The sequence below is a fragment of the Podarcis melisellensis genome (assembly GCF_964234715.1).
Source record: "Podarcis melisellensis genome assembly, chromosome: 9".
Lineage (NCBI taxonomy): Eukaryota > Metazoa > Chordata > Lepidosauria > Squamata > Lacertidae > Podarcis > Podarcis melisellensis.
In genome coordinates, this window is record NC_138541.1 from 24,066,541 (window position 1) to 24,092,602 (window position 26,062).

At 41.0% G+C, this 26,062-nt stretch overlaps 1 protein-coding gene across 1 annotated transcript in view; it reads right to left on the bottom strand.

The window, feature by feature from the left end:
* Window positions 1-24,396, bottom strand: part of COL25A1 (collagen type XXV alpha 1 chain) — a 317,071-nt gene extending 292,675 nt beyond the window's left edge. Inside the window, exons 1-2 of the mRNA XM_081925055.1 lie at window positions 23,461-24,396; window positions 21,908-21,977 (exon numbers count right to left, since the gene is read on the bottom strand). Coding sequence (XP_081781181.1) covers window positions 21,908-21,977; window positions 23,461-23,781 — 391 coding nt within the window. The 5' untranslated portion in view covers window positions 23,782-24,396. The remainder of the gene's footprint in view (window positions 1-21,907; window positions 21,978-23,460) is intronic.
* Between the last annotated feature and the right edge of the window lie 1,666 nt (window positions 24,397-26,062).

The window sequence follows — 26,062 nt, forward strand, 5'->3', positions numbered from 1 at the left end:
GGAGTTGGTTCTGACATCAGTCAGGTCAACTGGGGATGTTTCAGTATCAGTATATCCAGTACCAGTATATTCCAAGGGTGATAGTTGCTTAACGCTTCTAGGGACAGCCTCTCAAGCAGAGAACACTTGCTACCTTGAGAAGTCTAAGATCTCAGAACAGAAAAATCAAGATTTTCTTTTAAAAAAATAATAATACAGCAACAGCTCTAGCTTCCGTATACTGTACTAGAAAGTCTCCTCATAAGAGAAAAGCTCCCTATCTAAGTCTAAAAATGGGCTGCCAAAACCATGATATATAACATAAAGAAATAAGAGAGTCAGGAATATTTTGCAATTATATTAATGCATCTTTCATACTTATTAGATGGTGAGCTTTATAAATTGCAACCTAAAACAGTCATATGATTTTATTATCCCTTGTTCAATTTAAGGACACCAACTTCAAGATCAAAGACTTCTGATAGAAACTGACTATGGCCAAAAGGTTATAGTTTCATTGAAAGAATTTAAGGCAGAAAAAACGTTAGCGCAAAATTCAATATATTTTCTAAATCCTTCACTAAGTGGTCTCACATTAAGCTAAGGGATATATTTATCATTAGAAAATAATCAATTTTGGCCACTTGATCTATAGCTTGTCTTCAAAATATCAGGCTGAAGTTGTTGCTTTTTCTTGATGATGAATTGATTGCAGTTTTTCCACTGACACTGGTACTAAACTTGCCACAGATTCATCATTCACACCCTTCACAATAAATTGCAATAATTACATTGAAAAAGCCCATGAAATTCTTCTCACAGAGCAAGAAAAGAAGCAAAGTCATACATCATAAATGGTGTGGTGGTCTCAGCAGATTTAGTTAGAATTTGATTATTGGGTACTTACTACCTGCTTTATTATCCAAATTATACATTATTTGGAAGAATGATTCAGTTTTTTAAGCCCAATATTGAAATATATATGCAGTGACACGGATTTATGAAGCAAAATTGCTATGATAATTTGAAACATCTCAACACACATGTATAGATAATGGTAAGTTAATATGCCCAAGTACAATATACATAAGAGCCACATCAACTTCACAAGTGCATGGACCTCTTAGATCCTTTTTAAAAAAATTACTTCTTTCTATTAGCTCCTTTGCTACCTATTTCTTCATTGCCTTCCTTCCAGAACACATCTCATAGATGTTAGAAGTTCACATTGCAATCCAATGTTTTGTATCTTTCACTTTCTCACTTACACACATACAATCAACTCTGAAGGACTTATTATTTTGAAAGCTATTCCATAATGGTTCTTTCCCGTCCCTCGTCCCCACCTAAAGAATCCTAACGAGCAACAAAGCTGTTCTTCATTATGATTTTTTTTTAAGGCAACACAATGCATTTTTGGAACACTTCACTTAAAGCAATTTAATAACAGATTCTACCAATCACAAAGCCTGGCCTATGCTCAAGCACTCAAGATATACTAAGGAATGGAACTTAGGGGCACATTGCAATAGAATACAAGCGAGATATTAGGTTCTGTTAAGGGTAAATCAGATGACACAGAGGACTACGAGTCAAAGTTGGAGAATAGGCTATCTGTTATAAACAGAAAGGTGCTCAAGAACAGATTATCAGCTGTGTGAAAAGATGCTCCTTCAGGTATACAGGGCCGAGGCCATTTAGGGCTTTAAAGGTCAGCACCAACACTTTGAATTGTGCTCAGAAACGTACTGGGAGCCAATGTAGATCTTTCAAGACCGGTGTTATGTGGTCTCGGCGGCCGCCCCCAGCCACCAGTCTAGCTGCTGCATTCTGGATTAATTGCAGTTTCCGAGTCACCTTCTAAGGTGGTCCCACATAGAGCACATTGCAGTAGTCCAAGAGGGGGATAACTAGAGCATGCACCACTCTTGTGAGACAGTCCATGGGCAGGTAGGGTCTCAGCCTGCATACCAGATGGAGCTGGTAGACAGTTGCCCAGGACACAGAATTGACCTGTGCCTCCATGGACAGCTGTGACTCCAAAATGACTCCCAGGCTGCGCACCTGGTCCTTCAGGGGCACAGTTACACCATTCAGGACCAGCGACTCCTCCACACCAGCCAGCCCCCTGTCCTCCAAGAATAATACTTCTGTCTTGGCAGGATTCAGTCTCAATCTGTTAGCCGCCATCCATCCTCCAACCGCAAATTCAATAAATTTGCTGAGGGAGAAACCATATTAGGGAGTGACCTCAACCTTAATGTGTGTAAGAATTAAGGGTGCCACCTGTGGGAACTTTTTTTTAAAGATAAACACAAAGATGCCTATAAATTCCTTCATTATTTTTTTTAAAAAATGGGGCTTATACAATATATAGAGTGAAGAAAATCCAAATGATTTCAGTATTACGTTTTATTCAAGCTAGTATTTTTCACAATCCAGATTAGACTTTTTACTGCTCACTCCACAGTTCATTCCCTTCACGCAATCAGTGAACATCGGCAACATCAAGATCACTGATCATGCTCCAGTAGAAGTGACCTTACAACTGAGCAATGAAACCCAAACCTTGCCATCATGGTCATTGAATCCTATTTTAGTGGCCAACCAACTATTAAAAGAAAGGATAGCAGAAACCCTACAATTCTATATTAAGAAAAACAACAATGATAAATCCAACTCTATCAACCTTTGGGAAGCAGTGACAAGAAAAAAAAAACTCTAGAACAATAAACATTGTATTTCACCTGCTGTCCTTGCACCCAAAATCCACATGTTCAGTCGCCTAGCCTGCTTCAGAACAGGTCCCTTCCTCCCCGCCCCGCCCCCCACAATGGCCATGGATTCCCACTTCAACCTTTGGGTAAGGTTGATTTGGTTCCCCCATTGTTCCCAATGTAGATCTTCCTCGGTTTTTCCTGATGTAGAGGGGAGAGTGAGTGCTATTTTGTGGTTCACCTCAGGTACTTGGTATGGTACAATGCCAGGCCTGGTAGTACAATTCTATGCAGACCTACTCAGAATTAAATTTACTGAGTTCACTGGAACTTACTCACAATAAGTGTGTGTAGAACTGCTACTGGACTGTACTAAAATTGCTTTTGTCTATTGTCTATTCACAATTCCATCTCTGATGTGTTTCGTGGTGAAATGCAATTAATAATTCAATGTAAATTACAAGTCTCTGCTGTGTGAGGGATGTGAAAGTGTACAGCAAACAGCATGATTCATTGCAGAATGAATACAAGAGTGGTAAGATCATCGTAATTTAAAATTAATCTGGTCATTTGTGGAACCATTTTTTAAAAGCGGAATAAATTTAGAGCATGTGTTCATACATCAACATCACACTGTGACATTCTTGATGTTTCCAATTTTAACGATGTCACTAAGATGGAGAAGCCTGTGATTTAGTCATTTCAGAAAAGGTCCAATAGCATCCCAGTTTAATTTGAAAATCAGTAGTTTAGGTCTAAGCTATTTTTGTATGTCTGTATCGTCCACTAGCCCATGCTAGCGTTCTGAGAATGAATTGCTCCAAGGTGCTTGGAATTTAGGCTAATGTTCTGATGCTTAGATCATGATTTCAAATTAAAAATGGCCAAAATAAAACTGAAAGTAGCATACCATGACAGCTGAACATCTTGACTGCACTTTTAAACTGTTGACTGTGAGTTAACGTGAAGGATAAACCTAGCCATTATTCATCTACTTAGCACTGTCAATGTGCAATATGTGTTCTAGATCAGATATAAACAATTTCATCAATGTGTTTATGATTTATATCCCACATTTTCTCCAGTGAGTTCAAGGCAACAAATATGGCTCTCCTACATCTTATCCTCATAGAAACCCTGTGAGGTAGGTGAGGTTGAGAGATAGTGGCTGACCCAAAGTGACCTCATTGAACTTATGATACCTGGGTTTCTCTAGTCCTGGTCCAACACACTAACCACTAGATCACCAGTGGACCATTTATGAAATGTACTATGAATTAATTATTAATTTGCAATGATATACAAAATTCGTAAAGCAAATCATTTGTCCTGGAATGGCCTACTCCTTACCGCTTTAACCAATTCCACTCACTGAATCGCCTTAAGCTTCAAAGTGTCCTTGTCATAACACAAATTAAATCTGAGCATTTTCCACTTTTCCTCATCTCCCAAATCTAGGAAACTATCAACCACCCTCTGCATGGGTTTCTACAAATACACCTTCCCACAATGTTGATTCTTGGGCCTTGTTCACACACATGATTTGCCAGAGGTGTAGAACATTTTAGTGCCATGTTAGAATGTTTCAGAATGTATTAGATGCTATGGAAAATGAAACAAACCATGAGGAGTCTGGTTTATAGTAATCAGGGTGTGTTTCTGCTGTTGCTTTTGTTTTTACTATATGTGTATTTATAACAGCACATTCTACTTTCCAGCCATAATACTTATCAAAGTGTCTTTGCTATGTTTTTTCCATGAACACCTTAGCAGAAAGACAGCTAGCTAGACAATTTCAGTAGTAATAATAAAATAGTGAAGGTCTGAACCAAATCCTCTCACACCCATTTTAGTTGCCTTATCTCCCAACATGGAAAGCCCATCCAGTTACAACACATATTTTCATGCAGCAATAGACATTTAAGCAACCATCAACTGGAAAAACCAGTGTTAGTAAACTGAGAGGCAAGGTGCATGCTAACATGTTCAATGGTGCCCTGACATTGTATAGATACTCTGCATGAAAGAAAGAAGTTGTGTCCCACCTCCAGTGTTATTATTTCTTAGCATTTTACAACTCTCCCAGAATTACCAAAGTAGGCTCCTTATTAAGTATATGGAGCATGTATAAAATATAGCATCTGATAGCATTGAAATCACATACACTATAAATGGAAATTGTTTTTGCACAGTTAATAATTATTGCCTTATAAGATTTAATGATCCAGTGCAGTAAGGTAATGTAAAGGTAATAATATTATAGCAAGCATTCAGTGTGAAAAAGGAACAACCTTTAGTAGGAAAGATGTTTAGTAGAAAGTAATTGTGTTATCAGGTCAGTTCTGATACTGTTACAACACTGTACTCTGTGTCTTGGGACATTATAAATACGTTAAGGACTTGGCATCCTGATTTTAAGATGATTACTTTTTGACTTCAGTGAAGCTTGCTTCCTTATAAATACACTTAGGATCAACGATAGCATGTATTTTTAGGCTCTGATATTCAGTAACAAAAAAATGAATTTAAAAGACATGTGAATGCAACTGTAAGCCTAGCAAGCTTTCTTTTGAACTGAAATTTGTCTTCCACAGAAATACACTTAGGATTATGGTAGAAATGTGATTTCTCTAGCATTACACAGGGAGAGAGATGATATGAAACCATTTCATAGTTAATTGACCTGAAACCTGCTACTCTGAATTCTAGCAGAACTGCCATACAGCCACCCTGGCCTGGTTTTGTCCTGATACTGACCATGCCACCCATGTCTGATCTTTATAATAATCAGCAAACCATTTGCATAATATGCAGATAGGGTTGCCCAGATTAGGGGGAGTAAAAGTCTAGTAACCCGAAATGCTATTTGCTTCCATAGTTGCAAATTTAGTTGTTGGGGGGGGGGGAACAGTGCTGTTTGCAAGTTCAAAACTTCTACACTTGCAATTGAATTAAGAATAAACTGCCCAACAAAATTATTTGGGATATTGTATGCTAGACTGTTATTTGTCGCTGCTTTTCAATGTGTTGTCTTCAATCTCAAAAAGTTATTAGATTCATTTTTTTTTTAAAGCAAACTATGCTCCTTAAGCCCACAATTCATATAACTTTCACACATCTCCTCTCTCTCTTGAAAGGAAAACTGCCTGCATGCTGCTTCCACAAAATGTAGATAATAATTAAATTTACTTCATACAAATCACCATCAAAATCTTTCCAACAGCTTCTCATCACCACAGGGGAGCAAAGGCCAAAAGGTACATTTAATGAGGCCAAATAGAAGCTTACTTACTCCCGGGGGAAATGTTAATCTTATTTATAAAGAAACTAGAAAAAGAGAAAAAGCCAAGGATGGATGTTGTATGGGAAGTGTTTACAGTATTTTCTTTGTTTGAACTTCCAGCTAAGGCTTGAATTGAGGCAGAACTTGAGATAATTCAGTTGCTCATATTAAAATTTAGTTAATTAGGTTAATAGATACAGCTCCATCTTTTGAAAAAGCCTATCAAGCCCATGGGACTAGCGGCAGGGTCATGCAAAATCCCGCCCACCATCTTGGCTTTGTTCTTCAGAGAGAACAAACCCAGCAACTTATTCTGAAGTGAACTAAAGGCTCAGTTTTATTTCAATGAAACCATATTCATTAGCACCATAATCATTCAAGCTATATTAAAAATGTATAAGCCACCTTGTTTAGAAACACACACACACACCAATACTCTAGGTATTAGCTCTCAACAACAGGTTCTCATTTTGTTTGTTTTTCTTGCAGTCAAAGGGTGGTTTGATCTAGTTTCCCCAAAGGAAGTCCAACAGACTTCAAAACTAGAGACCCAGTTGAAAGACCATCATATACAACAGTGTGTTGCACAACACTAGCAATGAATTATTGGCGGGGGGGATGATGCTCAGTTGGCCCTGATAGTGGTTGGGAGACATACATTTCTCTCTGCATCGTAAGACAAATTGAAGGGGCATTTCATTTATAATTGTAGGTGTCAGACAACACAACTGGCATATCCATGCATATGGAATCCCATACTACGAATGCATCCCAACTTTCAAAGGTGATCCAACACAAGGATCTGTGTGAAAAATCTGGTGGCTGTGCAATAATCTCCATTGCTTTTTATTTGCAGGAAGACATAATCAAGCATTATTCTAACCATGTGAAGCGTACAGTGGTACCTCTACTTACGGATGTGATCCGTTCTGGGGTGCTGTTCACACCCCAAAAAGTCTGTAAGTACAGCACCGCTTCTGCACATGCGCATGACGCAATAGAGTGCTCCTGCGCATGCACAAAGCATGCAGAATGCTTCTGCACACACACACGGGGTGAAACCCGGAAGTATACACTTCCGGGTTTGCTGCATTCGCAACCCAAAAATCCACAACCTGAACCTATCACAACTAGAGGTATGACTGTACTTCCTTGCAGTAACAATATAATGCATAGGTACCAAAGGCAGGTGTGGTTCTGAGCAGGTTTAAGAAATTTTATTGTGGCATTAGCTTTTGTGAACTAAAATCTTCTTCGTTAGATGCATCAATCCTGAACAGCAGGTATTCACACATGCAGAAAGGGGCACTGTGAGCACTGAGGTCAGAAGGGAAGGATATGAAAAATGTAGTTAGACTGATAATTCAATAGAGCTAGCCTATATGTAAAATATACACACTGATCCCCCTAACAACAGAAGAGATAGAAAATACAATAAGCATGCCCAATGTACTTGTTCTATCACCTGTCAATGCTTTTAAGAATCAACATGCTTGTTTTGAAAACATTCTGGCTTTTTCTAAAAATTTGCTAATTTTTAAGATGCCACAAGACTCTTTAGTGTTTCGGTGATCAGGATTTCAGGATATGATTGGTGAGCTATACAAAATTGCTAACTTGTTGCTTAATTCAACAATTGCCATAGTGCTGAAAAGATGTACTACAGCCTGTTTCATGTGTATGTATTTGCATTTTTTTAATGTATACACGCTAAGCAGTTTACAAATAACAACAAAAAGGAATTGATATGGGAAATACAAAATAAATTCAACATTCAAAACCACTACTGCTAATAATAATTCAACAAACCATATACAAAACACTGAAATATATCAAATGAAACATACAATATATATTTTAGAAAACCCACACACCACAGGGCTGTATCAAACACAGCAACTCCACTGGCACAACAGACTTCTATGCACATAATGGAGCCTCCTCTTCCTCTTCTGTCCCCTTTAGCTCCGCTGCCCCCTCAAAATAAGCTCCAGGGTGTTGGTGGTGAATTGCAGAGGAGGAGCAGAAGAAGAAAGAGAAGTTCTATTGAACTAGCAGAATTCCTCTGTTGCAACACTAGATGCCACTCACAGAATACACTCACCAAAATAATAACTCTCCTTAGAGATTATGATACTCAAGAAGTGGTACAGTTGCCACAGCAACCTAAGTTGGGAAAAGGCTTAGCTACAGCTGCCACCTAAACTTCCAGGAACAAAGCCTGTTTTAAGAGCACCTCCAAACTGTGCACCTGATCCTTATTAATTTTTATTTTTTATTATTTATTGAGTTTATATACTCACCTATACCCGGAGGTCTCAGGGCGGTTCACAGAAAATATCACAACATATATAATCAGAATATAAACAACAACCCAATAACACACACACCCCAGCCACATTTTAAAAGGTTATAGGGTGTCAAACAGATCAACCAAAGGCTCCAATAATTGGGGCTATAAGAACATGGTATCTCACACAGGCAAACAAGGGAAGGGTGGTCCCGTGGCACCTATCCAGCCTCCTAATATACTACCCCAAAAGAGATGGACATGCAAAAGATCTCTGTGCCTTTAGCCTTTAGCTAGGAGCAAAAACTGTATCCTGACATGCACACTTCAAGCTTGAATGTCCTGGTGTAAATTTTCTTTTTTTCAAATAAAGAATTCTTTAAAATATTTTAGTTATTTTTGTGACTAGAGGGTCAATTTTTGTAAAGACTTCTTTCCACCAAAGATCCAACTTCCTGTAAGATTTTTTCGTTCATAAGTAGCATAATTACTTTCAATGACAGTTTGTGCCTCTGTTTTGGCATCTTGCTTCTATACTAGTTTTGCATGATGCACTAAAGCCCAGTCACTATTTTTTCCCCCTTTTAGCTTGTTAGTAAAATAAAAAGCAAACTCAGCAGTAAAATGATGCTGAACTATTTATACTAGCAATCTGATGTTATTTATTTTTTATGCAGCAGGGAAGAGGGAAAGGACTGATCAGGAAGGTCACTAAGGAAACAGATAATTACTTTTGATGAAGTATAATCACCAGAAATCCTACAAACATCATAATTTATCTTCACGATGCTGAGCTTTCCAACAGACGTTCTCAATGAAATTACCGATCATTGTTCAGAAATGTGCAATGAATCAAGGAAGAAAGAGTCACATTTTTGGACTTCAGACTTACAAAACAAATGTATAAAGTTTCTATTAACAATATATATTACCAATTGTGAGACATATACTACAGCTCTTACTAGATTAAAATATCGATTAGACAGAAATGCATAGGCCCTTATCAGCTTTTATTTCATTTTCTCAGAAATCAAATTAAGAGTTTGAAGTGGGGTACCTGAAGAACCACCTGTCCCTGTCTACACACTCAAGACTAATATGCTCAACAGAGGCTCTTCTCTGAGTACCTCTGAAAGATGGAGGGACGTTTCAGGGAAACTGCTTTTTTGGTTACATCAGTGGTGCATGAGGGGAGGGGGGAGCAGCAGTGATGCAGAATTCACCAGGATGGAAGTGGTTGCAGCTAGTTTAGGAGAGCTCCAGGTTGGTGGCAGCATGGACCTGATGGACAACACTGCTAACCCAGAGTTTGGAGAGTCGCTCTCCAAAGAGACTTATCAGGCATCCATTTGATGTTATTTAAGTGCCAGGCAAAAAAAACTCCACCTCCCACCCCCCCCCCCCAGCTCTATCTGTGCTGCTGAATTTATGCTGTTTTCTTTAGATTGGCTGCTTTTGATATATAAGGTGATATCCAAATAAGGCACACTCAAATTAAACTCACTGGAAGTCCTTTGATTTCAATGGGTCTATGACATATTTTGATATCACACAATGTTTGTACGTTTTTATTTCTGATTGTTTGCAAACCACCTTCAGAATTTATCTTTAGTGTGGGGTAGAATTCCCCATAATATGATAATGTAGAATTAGAGTAAAATGTAATTTTCCCCACACCCCACCCATGTAGCACAATGTAGTTTATGATTGCCGTCTTATACCCAGTTACCTGGGAGCAAACCTCAAGGAACCCCATGGGACTTACTTTTGAGGAGGCACATATAACATTGCACTCTTAATCCTTTAAAACATGGCAACATATATTGCGCAAATATATGAAAAGTAAGCAGACTGAATCACAAAATGAAATGTTTTCAAATATTACAGTTGCAAAAGCAGAGAGCAACTTGTTTCAGTGCAATCACTTCTTATTTTTTACATTACTTGTAATTTGTTCCTCTACACCATCTTTGTTGACATAATATGCACATAATTAAAATTCCCTCTAAAACTTTAATTTATTCTGACCATTATCCATGAGCATAATTCAAACAATTAATTATAACACTACACAATACCAAGGGGATTCAGAATTATTTGTTCTTATGGTAAACTTTAGATTGTATTTCAAATACAAGATTAGTTTAATCCACAGAAGGTAAGCATTATGTGTGTGTATGTGTGTACATATAGAGTAACACGCACACTAAATATATATATATACATACAATAACACCCTTTATGAAATTATTCTTTGAGTAAAGCTTCTTTAGTCACATAAAAAGGGAAGTCCTAACCTCACCACAAAGAATAAGAAAAGACCAGCAGTAACAAGCAAATGTCTCACTGTTATGGCTATCCAAAGTGTATATTCCCATCATGTGGAAGCCTTGCAAACCCACATGGCAAAGATGCAAGTGGTATAGCCATTGTACCTCCTGCATGATTTCAAGTGGCAAAAACCATTTGTCTATTCACTCTGAAAAGCTTCCCCCTCCTCCCTCAAGCCCCTTCTCACAGAATGCCATAGTATCCCTGCCAGACTTTGAACTGGTGTCTGTGTGTCACACACAAAGTTCCTCTCAAGGCTCTCTCTGCTCAGAGAGGTTTCGTAAGGTTTAGGCCAAAGTGACCAATCATGGCCTAACAAAAAGGTTAGTGTGTCTGGCCACAATGCAAGAAAGGGATGTGAGTAACCCTCTTTGTAATGACCTACATGCACCCCAGTGTAAAGAACACTGAATGCAGTCAGAGGAGGGATGCTCAGGCACCCGAAAGAAAGAAAATTATTGGGGAGGGGAAATCTGCCTTCAGCTGGAAACAAATGCTCTTTAATGCCAAAATGAATTTTCCCAAAGAGCCTGAACAATCATGGACCCATTACTCCCAATCCAAGAGCTATTAATAGTACTTGATTAGGCTAAACAGAATAACAGATCCACTTCAACTCCTGAGCCTGATCAGTAGCAGGCAGACTAAGTACTATATTGTGTCTGTCTCCACCATATAGGGCTGTTCTTCAGATAAGGGCAATTTGCATACCAGAGTTATTTGTGTTACATGAATGCACTGGCAATGATGGGCAGAAGCACTTCAAAATAGGTTTCCTCTTAACCAAGGCAGAAGAAGGACCTCCAGAAAAAAAGTTTAACTCAGAGAAAACTCATTTAAATTAATTAACATGACGTTAGGTTCATTAATTTCAATGGGTCTACTCTGAGTAAAACTTAGTTGACTACCACCCAATGGAACTTAATTTTGAGTAGACATGTATAGGATTCTGCTGTAACTGCCTTTCAAAATCTGTCTGCCACATACAAAAGATTTCAACCAAATATTAACCAGATTTCAACTAGATGAAGTACTGTATTAATTCTAAGCCAAAACTACTTTGGGTATAATTCCCAGTAGACAGCAAGTGTCACACCGTAACTAAACCTAAAGCTTTCAATCAGGTCATCTTTAGTCATCTGTATCATCCCTTTCAACTTTATTGGTCCCCCATGGCGAACAGAATTAAAAGGTTTTATCTTAGCCAATAAAACTCATTTATTTCTACTGTAGAGGATAGGCTGAGTAACCTTAAACAGATTAAGGAAAAGCCTGTATGCTACTGCACTTCAGCAAACATCTTTATGTAGGGAGCATAAAAGCACTGACAGGGGGACACCCCATAAAATTAAGGGACAACATTACAACTTAACATCTAAGAATGGGAGGAGGAACAGCACTGGAACAGCCCTGTCAACAAGCAAGGCAGACAGTGCATTGCCTCATTTGTTTTGTGAAACTGAGCTTTCCTTCCAGGTTCCTGCAACTCCTAATTCATCTCTTCTTTTGCACAGTCTCTTTGGTCATAATAAAGCAGTAACACCCTGCTGATATCAATTTCAGTCCTGTTTTAATCCCTGAAATTGATTTATTCTCTCTTGTATGAGCTTCCCTAATTGTAATGCCTCAGGAAGCAATCTTTATGGAACACTGAAAATTAGAAATGTGTTGCTATAGTATTGCATCATCAACATTATGTCCCTGTGTATATCCCAGTTAAGCACTGCACCTTAAGTGAGCCCCTAATCTCATAACAAAATTAAAGTAGCCTTTGCAGTACTTAGGAAATAATGCCTTTGAAGGAAATAAAAAGGCCCTGCTGACTTCGTTCGCTGAAAATTCCTCTCCTTTTCCTTCCCAACTATTTTTCTGGCCAAGCAACATTACTACATCAGCCTGATGCACACCAGTTGCCAAATTATGACATGTCTACTTGTGCACTTCTCCCTCTCCTCATCTAAACAGACATTTCATGTTCTGCTCCATTCCCTGATTGATTAGCACTTTGTTCTTATCTCAGGTCTTCCCTTTTCGCACCTTAGTCACTTCACTTGTCCACAGTTATTCAGTCCTTGAGGTATTGCTGTCCTGAGCTATTTAAGGATTTATAGGTCAAAACCAGCACTTTGAATTGGCCCTGGAAATTAATTAGCAGCCAATGCCGTTGGGCCAGGATTGGTTTAATATGCTCAAACTATTAGCCCCAGTGAGTAATCTGGCTGCTGAATTCTGCACTAGCTTAAGTTTCCAGACTATCTTCAGAGGCAGCTGTATGTATAAAGCATTGCAGTAATTAACGTATTTTTCGCACCATAGGACACACTTTTCCCCCTCCAAAAATGAAGGGGAAATGTGTGTGCATCCTATGGGGCGAATGCAGGCATTCGCTGAGCCTGGAGAGCGAGACGGGTCGGTGCGCACCGACCCCTCTCGCTCTCCAGGCTTCGCACAGCTCTCCGCAAGGCGCAAGAGCCCTGCGCTGGGCTCCCGCGGCTTGTGGAGAGTTGCCTGCATGCCGAAGGCTGGGTACGCTGTATTCAGCGCACCCAGACTTCACCCGGCTCTCCACAAGGCGCGGGAGCCCGGCGCCAGGCTCCCATGGCTTGCGGAGAGTTGCCTGTTCTGGGGGCTGGGGTCGGGGGAAGCTCGGGCTTCCCCCACCCCAGCCACGCACCGGGGGGGGGAATAATTTTTTCCCCTTTATTCCCCCCCCCAAAAAAAACTAGGTACGCCTTATGGGACGGTACGTCCTATAGGACGAAAAATACGGTAACCTAGAGGTTACCAGAGCATGGGCAATAGGAGTTAGGCTGTTCCTGTCCAATAGGGGCACAGCTGGGCTACCAGCCAAAGCTGATGGAAAACACTGGAAAACTACCTGAGCCTCAAACGACCACAAAGAATCCAGGAATATCCCCGAAGGTATGTACCTACTCTTTCAGAGGGAGTGTAACCCCATCAAGAGCAGGCAACCTCCTATCCATCCAGTCTAGGTGCCTAAGTCTTATCTGGTTTGAGCTTCAGTTTGCTGGCTCTCATCCAGCCCATTACCGAGGTTATAAAACCCTATAAGGCACCACTTACATTGATGGCATTAATCATGACAAATAATGAAATGTTTTACTGATTCGAGCCACAACAAGATAAATTAATTAATGGAGCATCTTCATAACACCATCTGAATCAAAACTATGCATACAGATCATACCAGGCTAACATTTCAAGTCTGCCTCGCCTGTGACATTTACTTGGTTTTACACATTTTCACACAACAGCACTGAAGCAGACTTGATGGCCTCACCATGGCAAATTTGCACAGTAAGCATGAGAACACTTCAGATGGAAAACGATGGGACTCTTGGAGGAGCAGCACAAAATAGATGCAGATGGTGAAAGAAGGAAGAAAGAGGCAATTCAGAATGATGACAGCACCCACAGACTGGAAATTATTTCAAACCACAGGTGTTGCTGCTTCTTTCATAATAATAAAAAAGTCTAGAAATATCGAGTTAAGTTCTGAAAATGCTGGTGTTGTTCAACTGACTTGGCATGGGAAAAGGAAAGCTATCCGAACAATAACATGCCAAACAAACTCGTAGATCACCCTACAGTTCAAAGTCTAAAATGAACATTTTTTTAAGTTACAGAACAATTGAACTGTACAAAAAGTTACTCATCCTGCTATATAAAAGCTTTTTGTAGAGCTGCTAAGCTAAGTGATCACATACTGAATCTTCAATATTTACTGCAAACCGATTCATCTCATGTCAGTGTCCCCACATTTTTTATCTTCCTTTCAAACTGGCTGTAACCCTCAAAAAGACAAACGTTCATCACTGAAGGTTGTTTATTTTCTGCCAAATACCATCAGTACAGAGAGAACGTTCAAAGTTTTGTTCATATGCTAGGTGAACTTCCTGTGCAATTGTTTCCACTGAAATCAATAGGTGTTCTGCTGTTGAGCTCAGCACAACCAAAACAGACATAAAGATATCAATTACGACAGTGTCATTTCTATATATAATAGCAGATTCCAAGTTCCTCACTTCTGCAAAATAAATTTATTGCACTGGTGATTTATGGATACGTCCTTTTCCACGCTTCTTCCAGAGCTTACGTTACATTCAGTTACTAATCTTTCTGCCTGTTTCACTTCGTCCTTATTGGATAAAACTGAATTCTTAAAACTGAATTCATCCAACTAAAGTTGCAATCCTAAGCAAGCTTGTGAGTAAACCCCACTGAACTCAATAGCCCTTGCTTCTGAGTAAACATGCTTAGGACTGTGCTGTTTCTTTCCCCCTCTCTTCGCTACCCCAGCAAAAAATAATAATAATTAGGGCCCCCCCTTTTATATCATTGCAAAATAGTGTCATTGTCAAATTGTTAATTGCATACAGTTTAATTTGAATGGTTTTTATTGGATTTATCTTATGTGTATTTTTATACAGTAAAACTTATTATGATTCTAAACTTTTATTGGAATCCCTCCTTGGATTACCATGTAATGAAGGAAAATATATCTATTATGTTAATAAACGTTTTTAAAATTCATTTCTCTCTGCTAAAATTATTCATTTTTCATTTAATGTAGGCTCGATGACTGTATTGAATCAGCATGAAATATTAGCCTTAAGTTAATTTGGTCCCTTTCACATCAAAACAGATGGTTTGAATGTTGAAATTGGATTACATTTACACCCTACATTCAGCTACCATCTCCTAAAACCTTCATGGCTATGAGCAGGCTCAGGGATGACTCCTTATCAAAACTAGAAGGTCTGTGTCTTTAACAACTGCATTGCAGGCAAAAATCAATTTTTCATCCGTCAAATTCTACCCATCATGGAGCTCTCATGCAGACAGCTCATGTTTGTAGTTCAATACTATGCATGTTTATTCAGAGTTAAGTTCCATTGTGTTCAATAAGGCTTACAGCCAGGTAAGTGGGCAAGGGATTTCAGTCTAAAAAAAGTTTAAGCAGTTTTAATTGCCAGCATTAACTGAAACTGCGATTGACACACAGATTACCATATATTGTGACAGTTGGAACAATAATTCCATCTTTGAGAAAAGCCTTGTCTAGAAGAGGAAAAGAATCAAAATGAAACATCTTGAAGGCTATGCACTCCAGTTTGCAGCCCATTCCTGAACGGGATAGCATTTTTGTTTATACACGAAGGTATAAAACTCCATTTGGCAAAAGTTTAGTATCTATTACATGCTATATGGTGCAAAAATAATAATAATGAACGGCTGTTATTATTTATATATACCATTTACTCTTCATGTGTTCATGGTGGTTACTCTCTAATAAGCATGCATTGGATTGTAGCCTCAGAGACTTTTTCAATTGACTTTCTTTCAGCATGAGGCTTATGGCTTCTTAGAAAAGTGGGGGGGGGGACCCAACTATCACAGTAATACCTCCGCGAACATCCGCCTTGTCTAGCGTCCATTCTGGGGAACGTCCATGGCAAACCCGGAAGTACCAGGACGTGTTACTTCTGGGTTTGCCACTCGCGCATGCGCAGAAGCACTAAATTGCACTTCACGCATGCGCAGAAGCACAAACCACTCCATGCACATGCACAGACGCAGCACTTTGCCCTGCATCCTTTTTGGCTAGCGGCCGGGGCTCCGGAACGGATCCCAGCCACAAAACGAGGTACAACTGTATTTGATTAAAACAGACTCTTCATTGCATGTCACTGCAGAAAAGGAAGCAGCCAATAAACAAGACATACATCACTGGTGGAAACCCAGATTTCAGAGTCTGGAGAAGTTTCTTCGTAAGAAGAAATGAAAACCCTATTTACCCTATACAATGGATGGGAAGTAAAGACTCCATTTGGTTAAAAGGAATCCCATGCATGTTAGCAGGCCAGCCAGGGAAGGTCATAAATCTGGCTTCTCTCAGTGACCAAGCCTTTAAGAAACCTCTCTGACCATGCAGAATCCTACCATGGAGAACCACAAGGGGGTGATTAGCTCACATTAATCAGAATCACACTTACTGCACTTCAATGTTTGAGATCAGATCGCTTCCTAAATGGCCAAGAGATTGCAGTTTGCCAAGGAGAAAATGGAACAAACTATTTTTAACAGGGTTCATAAAGGACCAGCAGAATGTGACTAGTCACATGGAAGCTAGGAGCATTTCACAGTACTTGCATCATCATCATCAACAACAACAACAACAACAACAGCTATTGTAGAAGCCATTCAAATAATCCAGTGCTGATCCTGACTCGCAGTAATGTAATCATAAAGTATAAAACCACAGTGGAGTTTTAAAGAAAAGAATCAATTTGAGAACACAGTCTACACATATGAATCAAAATTATATATCATACTAGGTGGTGTGTGTGTTTTATGAACACTTTTAGTATATTTGTATTGTTTTCATGAATGTTTTATTATGCAATTTTGTATTTTATGTTTCCTGTAAATTGCTTTGGGACTCCGTTCAGTTGTGTGAATTGATAATAAATAAATTCAGTGAATTAAACCACAATGGCATCAAACGACCCTAGTCCCCAGAGCTCCATCTCTATTTACCTGAGCATTTCAATGGCCACAAAAATAGAAAATTGTGTTCAAAGTATTCTAAATAAACAATTTCAAGACCTACTTGCTCTGTTTCCACGTGATGCTAACAGAAAGTTATGGAGCTTTAAATAAATCTTAAAACTGACCACTTTGCGATAATAAAAAACAGCTGATAGAGTAAGGCCAATGTGAGAATTGATACATAAGATCACTTTAAAGCATTATGGTTCAAACTCTTACTCTGGCTGAGCATGCCCCATTTTTGTTGCATTGCTCAAACTGGTGTCAACAGCCTTTCCCACAAAAATTGTTGTTGCTGCTGTTATCTACTTGCTTGTTCTACAATCAGAAGTTTAGACTCATATACATAAACCTTCTGGGGCTAACTACATGTTCATAGCCATTTAATGATCTTCATAACTGAACAAAGATTTCAGCTTGAGTTTGATGAGCAACACACTGACCAAGTTCTTTTTACCTTTGAAAGCTCCCTGACCTAACACAGTGTCAGAATTAACTTGATGCACAGACTGGCATGGCTTGTAATATGCTAATACAAGCATTTAGTACTAGTATTTGATCATGCAACAGGCAAATCTGTAACTAAATGGAAGCCTAACTTCCAAGCAAACTCAGAACACATGAAATACTTTGACTGATGGATTTGCAAGAGGGTTTGTGCAGGGAATAGGCATGAGGAGTGGACAGTGGCTGTATAAGATTATCTTTAACTGTTTGTTGTAGTTTTATTTAAATATTTCCTAAATTCTTATCCTGACTGGAAACTCAAATATTTCCTTTTTAGATCACTTCAATTTTTATATTTAAAATTTAATTTACAAGTTTTGAGATGCAGTAATCATACATATGATCACTCTTCAATACCTTCTTCAGAGCAACAATTGATCAAAAGGTGGGGTCTGCTTTTTTCATCGCATGACAATTTAAGTCCTTAAAAAAAATAATTCACATTCTATTAATCTCACCTAATTTTTAAAGTTTTCTATCCCTGACACATGCCATTTCAACACGTGCTTCTCTTCAGCATGTTGGAATATGTCTTCCAGTGTACTCACAAATCCAGTCAAATTCAATATAATGGAACACAATACTAAAGACAGAGAGAAAGGATGCTCAGGTAATAGTTGGTATAATGTGGAGCTCTAGTGGCAGCAAAGAAGAAAAGCAGCATGTGTAATAAGTGCAGCTGTATGAAGAGGCTGTGTCTAAGCTTGAAAGTAAATCAGGAATTCTTATGAAGCAACTATAGTGTTTATTTACAGTAATGAATACCATGGAGAGCACGATATTTGAGTTTCAGCTTCATAGAATGCATCTGCATGTTGGATCATACCACTTAAGAAAGTAGTAAACCATGCCTACTAAAAGCTCAAAATTTTGCTACACACACGTATTAGCCAAAGCCTGACAAAATGTTTGTGTATCCCCCCTGAAGAAGAAAAGTTGTTGTTGTGTATTACCTCTGCTCCTACAAATTTAATGTGCGTCTTAAGGTCAAACAGAATCATAGGAGCCAAATCCTAGGGGCTGAGGTCCCTTGCCCCTCCCCAAATAAAATATTAAGGGGGTTGCCCCCTGCAAAGTTGATGGGCATTGCCATCCAAATGGTGTGCATGGGCCATGTCTTGTGATCAATTATGTGGGGTGGGGCTTTGCTGCCCTCTCCATATTTTATACAAGTTGGCACCCCTGCAGAAAATACTTCTTCAGACATGGCTATTTAAAGCGACAGCCAGCCATGCTTTTTATTATATACAAACCACTCAACAATGCTGGAGTAATATGATCCAATGTTTGTTTCGGACTACTCTGTTTGCAGAGAAGTTTCACATTTTGAACATTTCGTGGGTTAATAAATGGTATTGCCTCATTTGCACCATGCTTTTTGTTCTAGAGAGCCAAAATGGTTACCAAAGCCTTAGCAGCTCTTTAGTTTAATGCCAGTTTAGCCGTCAATGCTGTTGAAGAAGACGATAAAGAGCTCTGTACTACTAATCATCACAGTGAAAAGCAAGCCTGTTCAGATATTTCTTTTTAGATATAATCCAAGATATTTGAAGTGCAGTTAAAAAAAATGCACCTATCTGTTGATAATACACTCAGCGGCAAACATGGATTTGTCTCTGAGTAATGAACCTTAGCTCCAAGGTTCAGTCATCCTCTAAAGCCCTTTTCATACATAACTCAATTACAGAAGAGTACAACCACATTTCCAGCCCCACCCGCAGCATCAGCCTTCCTGCCTGGCCCTGACTCCAGACTCCTTACATTAGCATGGTCATCTGCAGTGAAAAAGCCTGCATGTGCACAGACTTTCCTACCATGAAGACACTTCTGCGATCAAGTGTCCCAGTTGCATGAAACTTCTGCATGAGCAGGTACTTGTGCATTCATCACAGAAGGCCACACTACTGTATGGTCAGCTGGGGGGAGGGGTTACTAAGCAGAATGCCCAATGCTTCCCCCGGGAATGTGAACTGCTCCCCAGTAATCATTTGATGCCTACTTCACATGAGTACATATGTGAAAGGGAGGGTCTTATGTTTAAGTGTATCTAATGTACTAATTACCAGGCTAAGATACTTTGTGCCTTATAATGGCAAACCAGCAAATTTTCAAAACCGAGAGTTAAATGGCTTACTCATTGTTATCCACATTAATATTTAAATTAATAGCATTTTGCTTAAGGTGTGCACCCTACATAAATACCTACAACAGTCCCTCATCCTGTAACACATTCCAGTTTCAAGATGCCCAACATAAAACAGCAAAACTTCATATATAACTTATAAAAAAACATTAAGGTAAGTTACCTAAGCAGCACCAGCCTTTTCAAAAAAATAGACTGCAAGGATAATAACATTTCACACATTATTGACCCCGTTTTCATAGAATCCACCACTTAAAGGTTTGCTTGCAAAGAATGTCCAGTGAAGTTAATGGATTTCAGTAGTGAACTCATATCCCTTATAATAATATACAGCAGGAGACATGCAGTCACCTGGTAAAATATCCCTTTACAATGATGAAGGAAACAGTAAGGAAACAGTAACCCAAAAGTTTATGTATTATTTAATGCAAACTGAAACCAAACACTAAAATTATTTTTGGATCTGTTTTTTGAACTGTCTGATGTACTTAACATACTTGCTCCTTTCAGAAGAGCCAAACAGCTGCACAGAACTGCTCACAGATGCGATCCTACACTACAGAATGTCAGAATGTGTGCTGCTGCTCATTAAACACAAACATCTCTGTAAAGCTTGTACTGCTACACGAATACATTCAATCACATTTCTAACACTTCACTCTTAAATACATTTATTCGAATTGAATCCCACTGATTTGAATGCATCATGCTTAAAAAATAAATGGATTGACAGTTTGAGCCTATGCATATTAAACTTAGAGGTAAGTTCCACTGAATTAAATGGGATTTAAATCTTAGCACATGTGAACAGAATTGCAGCCTTATAACCTTATCAGATGCATTTTGTTCATTAGTCCATACCACTGCTTCCAGCGGGATTTACTACCAAGCAACTGTGTCTGGGATTTCAGGCTCATGGTGCAATCCTGTACAGTTCTGCTCAGAAGGAAGTCCATTGAGCATATAAGCCAACTTCTTCAGCCCCTCCCCAATAAAATATTTAGGGGGGCTTCCCCCCTACAGAATTTGTGGGCATTGCCATTCAAATAATGGGTGGGTGCACTGCATTTTGTGATTATGCAGGGGAGGGCTTACCTGCCCCCCCCTTTTTAATTCGAGTCGGCACCCCTGCCACTGAGTTCAAAGGGACTTCCCCGCAGGCCAATGGCTGTAGACTTGATTTAATAGAGGATAAGTCCAAATGAATACAATGCAATTAATTTTTTTGGCAGGCACACTTAACATCACACAGCACAGATTAAAAGTACTTAAGAGGCAAAATATTAACACACATTGCAATTACAGGTGACTATCAACTTACAGGGACGCAGGTGGCGCTGTGGGTTAAAGCCTCAGCGCCTAGGACTTTCCGATCAAAAGGTCGGCGGTTCGAATCCCTGCGGCGGGGTGCGCTCCTGTTGCTCGGTCCCAGCGCCTGCCAACCTAGCAGTTCGAAAGCACCTCCGGGTGCAAGTAGATAAATAGGGACCGCTTACCAGCTCTGGCTCGCCAGATGCAGCTTTGTCACACTGGCCACGTGACCCGGAAGTGTCTCCGGACAGCGCTGGCCCCTGGCCTCTTAAGTGAGATGGGCGCACAACCCCAGAGTCTGTCAAGACTGGCCCGTACGGGCAGGGGTACCTTTACCTTTACCTATCAACTTACACAGGGATTGCGTATAGTCAAAACACATTGGCTTCAATGGCGAGTGGGATTGCCAAAGTCTTTTTTCCCAGATGTCTTTTTTCCCCCTCCCCCCCTTTATTTATTTTTTTTTCCTGATTACCAAGCATGTAAAGCTAAATGCACACACATTAAATGTGTGTAAATTGTGAATTACTTGTACATGGAAGAAAACTCCACTTATTTCTGTAAAACTGACCTTTACTTAGAAAGTTTAAGGCTGTTCTGCTATATTAATTTACATTCCCCCCCCCCCTCTGTTAATCTCAAACTTCAGAAGACAGGAGATATGCTTGTTAAGCCTTTCTCAAACCTTTCTTCAGCACTATCAGCTAATCAAAGAAACCATGTACAAACATTAAAGGAAGACAGTTAGAACTGTCCAGGCTGCTGCCATTTACCTGGTGGGCAATTGCATTCTGGAGGAGCTTCTCTTGCTATTCTGATTCTTGCCATATGCTCATAGGACTTCTGTAGGGAGGAGAGGTAAAGATAGAAAAAGCAGTAAGCAGCATGTTAGTCCCTTGCAGGAGAAACTGATTAAGAGAGCTGGTGTTAAACATTCTGTGGATCTGTGTTGCATTATGATTTACCTCTGCTTAATATCCTACTTAAGTTACAACGGTCTCTAAACTTGGATTTCAGTCAACTCACATCACTTGTTCACCCCAACAATAGCTAATGGATTAAATGGTCACACACACAAACTGGCTTTCACTTGAATCACCCTTGCGCACGTTTTACCTGTTCATATGAACACAGTCACCCACCCTTTCCCACATCTGTGAAGCACAAAATAATGCAGAAAACTTGGGTTTGAGTGAATATCTGTAAATTAGAGATGAGAGAGTAATGAATATTTTATATATGAAGGTCAAATGCTACCACAATTATAGGAGCAGCCGCTGCCAATTGGATTCTGGCTGCTGCCAAATGGTCACTAGGGACAGGTCCTGGCAGCCCACTGAAACTTGGATCCACATTTTACAGCCACATGTCTGTATGGGTTCTTGTTGAGCCTCAAGTCTGGAACATTTTTATCTTCCAAAAGATCTCAGTAAAAGCATTTTAAGAGCCACAACACTAAAGTAAAAGGGATTTCTTCTACCATTTGGTGGGAACGGCATCACTTTGAAATACACATGGAACAGTCCTGATATAACAATACAGATGTCTCTTTTTTTTCAAGCTATCCCAGGTCTCGTAAGACTGTCCCTTTATCCCATGCCCACAGAGCAACACAGTTCATAGAGCAACACGGCCATCCTGATTTTTAACATCTTGTTCAAGCAATTGCTGCCCAAGGCTTAATTTAGTTTCAAAGCTCAAGTCTGTCTAGACAGCACCCTGTTTGGGGTTTGTATGGCTTCTTTCCTTTCTAATGTTAAAACAGAAAGGCGCATTGTACATGCTCAGAGGCACCCTCTTCATTATTATTGCTTCTCTGCAAAGTAGTGTGTCTGGCTGTTAACCAGAAGGCTGGTGATTTGAGCCCACCCAGGGACGGCTGTGAGCAGGATTCCTACATTTCTAGGGCTTGAGCTGGATGACCTGGAGGGTCCCTTCCAACTCTGCAATTCTATGATTCCATTTCTCTGTGAATAACAATAATGAAGAGTGCGTCTCTGTAGAATTCAAAGCCAACTGAATGGCTAAGCCATGGGGAGCCCTGTCCACAAATTACCCCAGTAAAACCAGCTAAAAGTCATTCAGCCACACACAAATGTTTGGCTATTTTCACACACTGGTTTCCTAATATTTACCCAGTTTCTCCCTCTTTCTGTTGAAAGCATGCCTGCACGAACCCCCTACTTTTCTTTCTATTGCCTTTGGCTTCGATTTGGGGCTACGCATGCAACTGGCCTCCATCAGTAAACAGAGAGGCATTCCTGAGGTGGCTGGCTAACTGTCTCTTCCTGGGAGTCCCACCCTCAGCCTCCCAAGGCCACCCCACCTGAGCCAGAAGCCGCTCCACGTTCTCCTTCATCAGTGCATTGAGCTGATCCAAAGAGTAGCTGGGCATCAGCTGGTAGGAAGAAGCAGCAGCAGCAGATCCGTCCCCTTGGGCTGTCTCGATGGCCAAGACCCTGGCCTGAAGGTCACTGGTCTTCATCCCCAGATACACGCAGGAAGCGATGGACGCCACCGAGAGCAGCAGGGCAGCCAGCAGCGAGCTGGGGGGCGCCGTCCTGCCGGAGCAGCAGCGCTGTCCTCCCCAGCAGCTGGCCTCCCCGTTGGCACCCTGACCTTTGGCGTCCGGGCTTTTCCCCACCATGCTGGGCTGCTGGCACAGGCGGAGGGCGAAATCCCCTTTCCTCCTCTGGGGAGGAGGGACACTTGGCCCGGAGCTGCCCGCCAACAGAAACGCGAACACGCGCCCCCCACTCGCCACAAAAATAAACTCCAAGTCAAGACCCCCCTGCCTGCTTGCCAAAGCGCGAGCGGGGCTTTCAAGGCAGAAAGACCATGGCGAGCTTCCTCAGGGCGCCCCTCAAAACTGCCATCCACACGGTCAGCACGCCGCCTCCGTGGAATATCCTCCCTCCAGCGAAGCCCGACAACCTTCCCAGGTGCTCCCCGGAGCCGTTTTCCCCACCCGGCGGCGCGGAGCGGAGACTTGTTGCACCGCTTTCCTCAGGCTTCCTTGGTGCGCTTTTACGCAGCGCCCGGGTCACTTCGGCGGCGAGCCAAGTGCGAGGGGACCCCAGGAAGCGGCGAGCGGCGGCGGCAGCGGTTCTCTCCCTTTCCCCGGAGCGTGTTTGCAGCCCCCTGGCTGCGTAGGCGCCTTCGGTAGCGGCTGTCAGGAACAGTAGCGTCGGCGGCGGCGGCAGCGACTCCTGAGCCTCGCGCTCTCTTCTCTGGACTCTGCACAGCGCACGCCGCCTCCAAGCGCCTGCCAGAACCGCGGGAGCCTCATTAGCATAATTTATTCACCTAGACCGAGGGGCGGGCGCCCAGCGAGCTCCCAGAGAGAGAGAGAGGAGGCTAGGGGGGTTCGAGGGGCATTTGCATAATATATGCAAAGCCCCCCGGCGCCGCGGCGTCACGTTGCTTTCCCAGGCTCGCGGGATCGGGATCGCTTCTAAACGGCAGTGTGCGAGGAAAGCAGAGGGGACAGGTCAGGAGTAGGAGTTTCAAGGGGGCGCAAATAGGTACCTACGTTCAGAATCGGTCCCGGAACTTTAGGCAGCTCAGGTAGAAAGGTTGCTCGGTTTTCATCAATGCTTCACATCAGTGTATCGCAATGTACCACCCCGTGAATATGGGCGTATAGGGGGGGGCAGGGGGCAGTTGCCCCCCTAAATCCTCTAAAAGTATTGAAAAGCATTAAAAATACTCAATTAACTGAGGTTCTGTCCCCCCCCAGCAGAAGCCTGCCCTCCCAAAAAACAAAAGCCTGCCCCCCATAATGTCCTCTTTGGGGGGATTTTTACCCGCGATCTCCCCAAAATTAGCTCAACAACTTTTTGGAGGCCCCCTAACAAAAATCCTGGCTAAGCCCATGGCTGTGAATGTTTCAATTGTTGTTCCTCTTTTTGTACATCGCTTTGAAACATTTTACAATCCATAAATGTTACAAAATCTTTCTTCCAGGGCCCTTTGGCAACTTATTTGGTGTGTATCCTCACACCGACACCCACTGTCTCTTCTGTGTTGCCCTCCACACAACAACCTTGTAGTGGTGCCCTCTGGCTGCTTAACAAGAATGCAAATGACTCCAGGCGCAGCCAGCAGACTCCTACCATACAAAGAAAGCACATTCAACATGCATTTAAAGTGCATGGCTCCCCCCCCCCCGGGAATTGTAGGCAGAGTTCCCAGCCTCTTTAACCAACTGCAGTGTCCAGGATTCCTTGAGGGAAGCCATATGTGTTGAATGTGCTTTAAATGTATGGTGTATGGTTCTGCCTGAGCCTGATGCTGTGCAAAGTACCATGCTAAGAAATAAGAAGAATGGAGTATTAAAGCAGCTAGGTCATGACCAGTGACGCTGTGCTGGTTTGTGCTAAAGATAGGATGATAGTCTACAACTGGTTCATCATTTTAGGATCGTGATAACCAATTGTCTTATTTAGGATCACTGTACTGCAGCGATTAAGAGTGCCAAAATAGGATCTGGGAGACCAGGTTTCAAATCCCACACCAGCCATAATACTTCCTGAGTGGCCCTGGCCCAGTCACTGCCTCTAAGCCTAACCTTCACAAGTTGTTGGCAGTATAAAATAGGGGAAGAGTGGAGAAGTCATTCATTGAGCTCCTCAAAGGCAAGGTAGAATATAGATGTAATAAATAAATAAATAAATAATTGCTCAAATGCATTGTATATTTCATGCTTGTGTAGAAATTAACTAAATAGGTTTAGCAGCATCTACACAGACATACTTTCCAGATACACACATAACTGGGTAGCACTGAACAGATTGGGTGTGCTTACATTTTCTAGACATCGGGGCTTTTAGTGTTGCGGCTTTAGTCCTCTGGAATCAGTTACCAACTGAAATTAGACAAATGCCTGCCATCTTAATATTGGATGGCCAGTAAGAAGATAAGAGCCG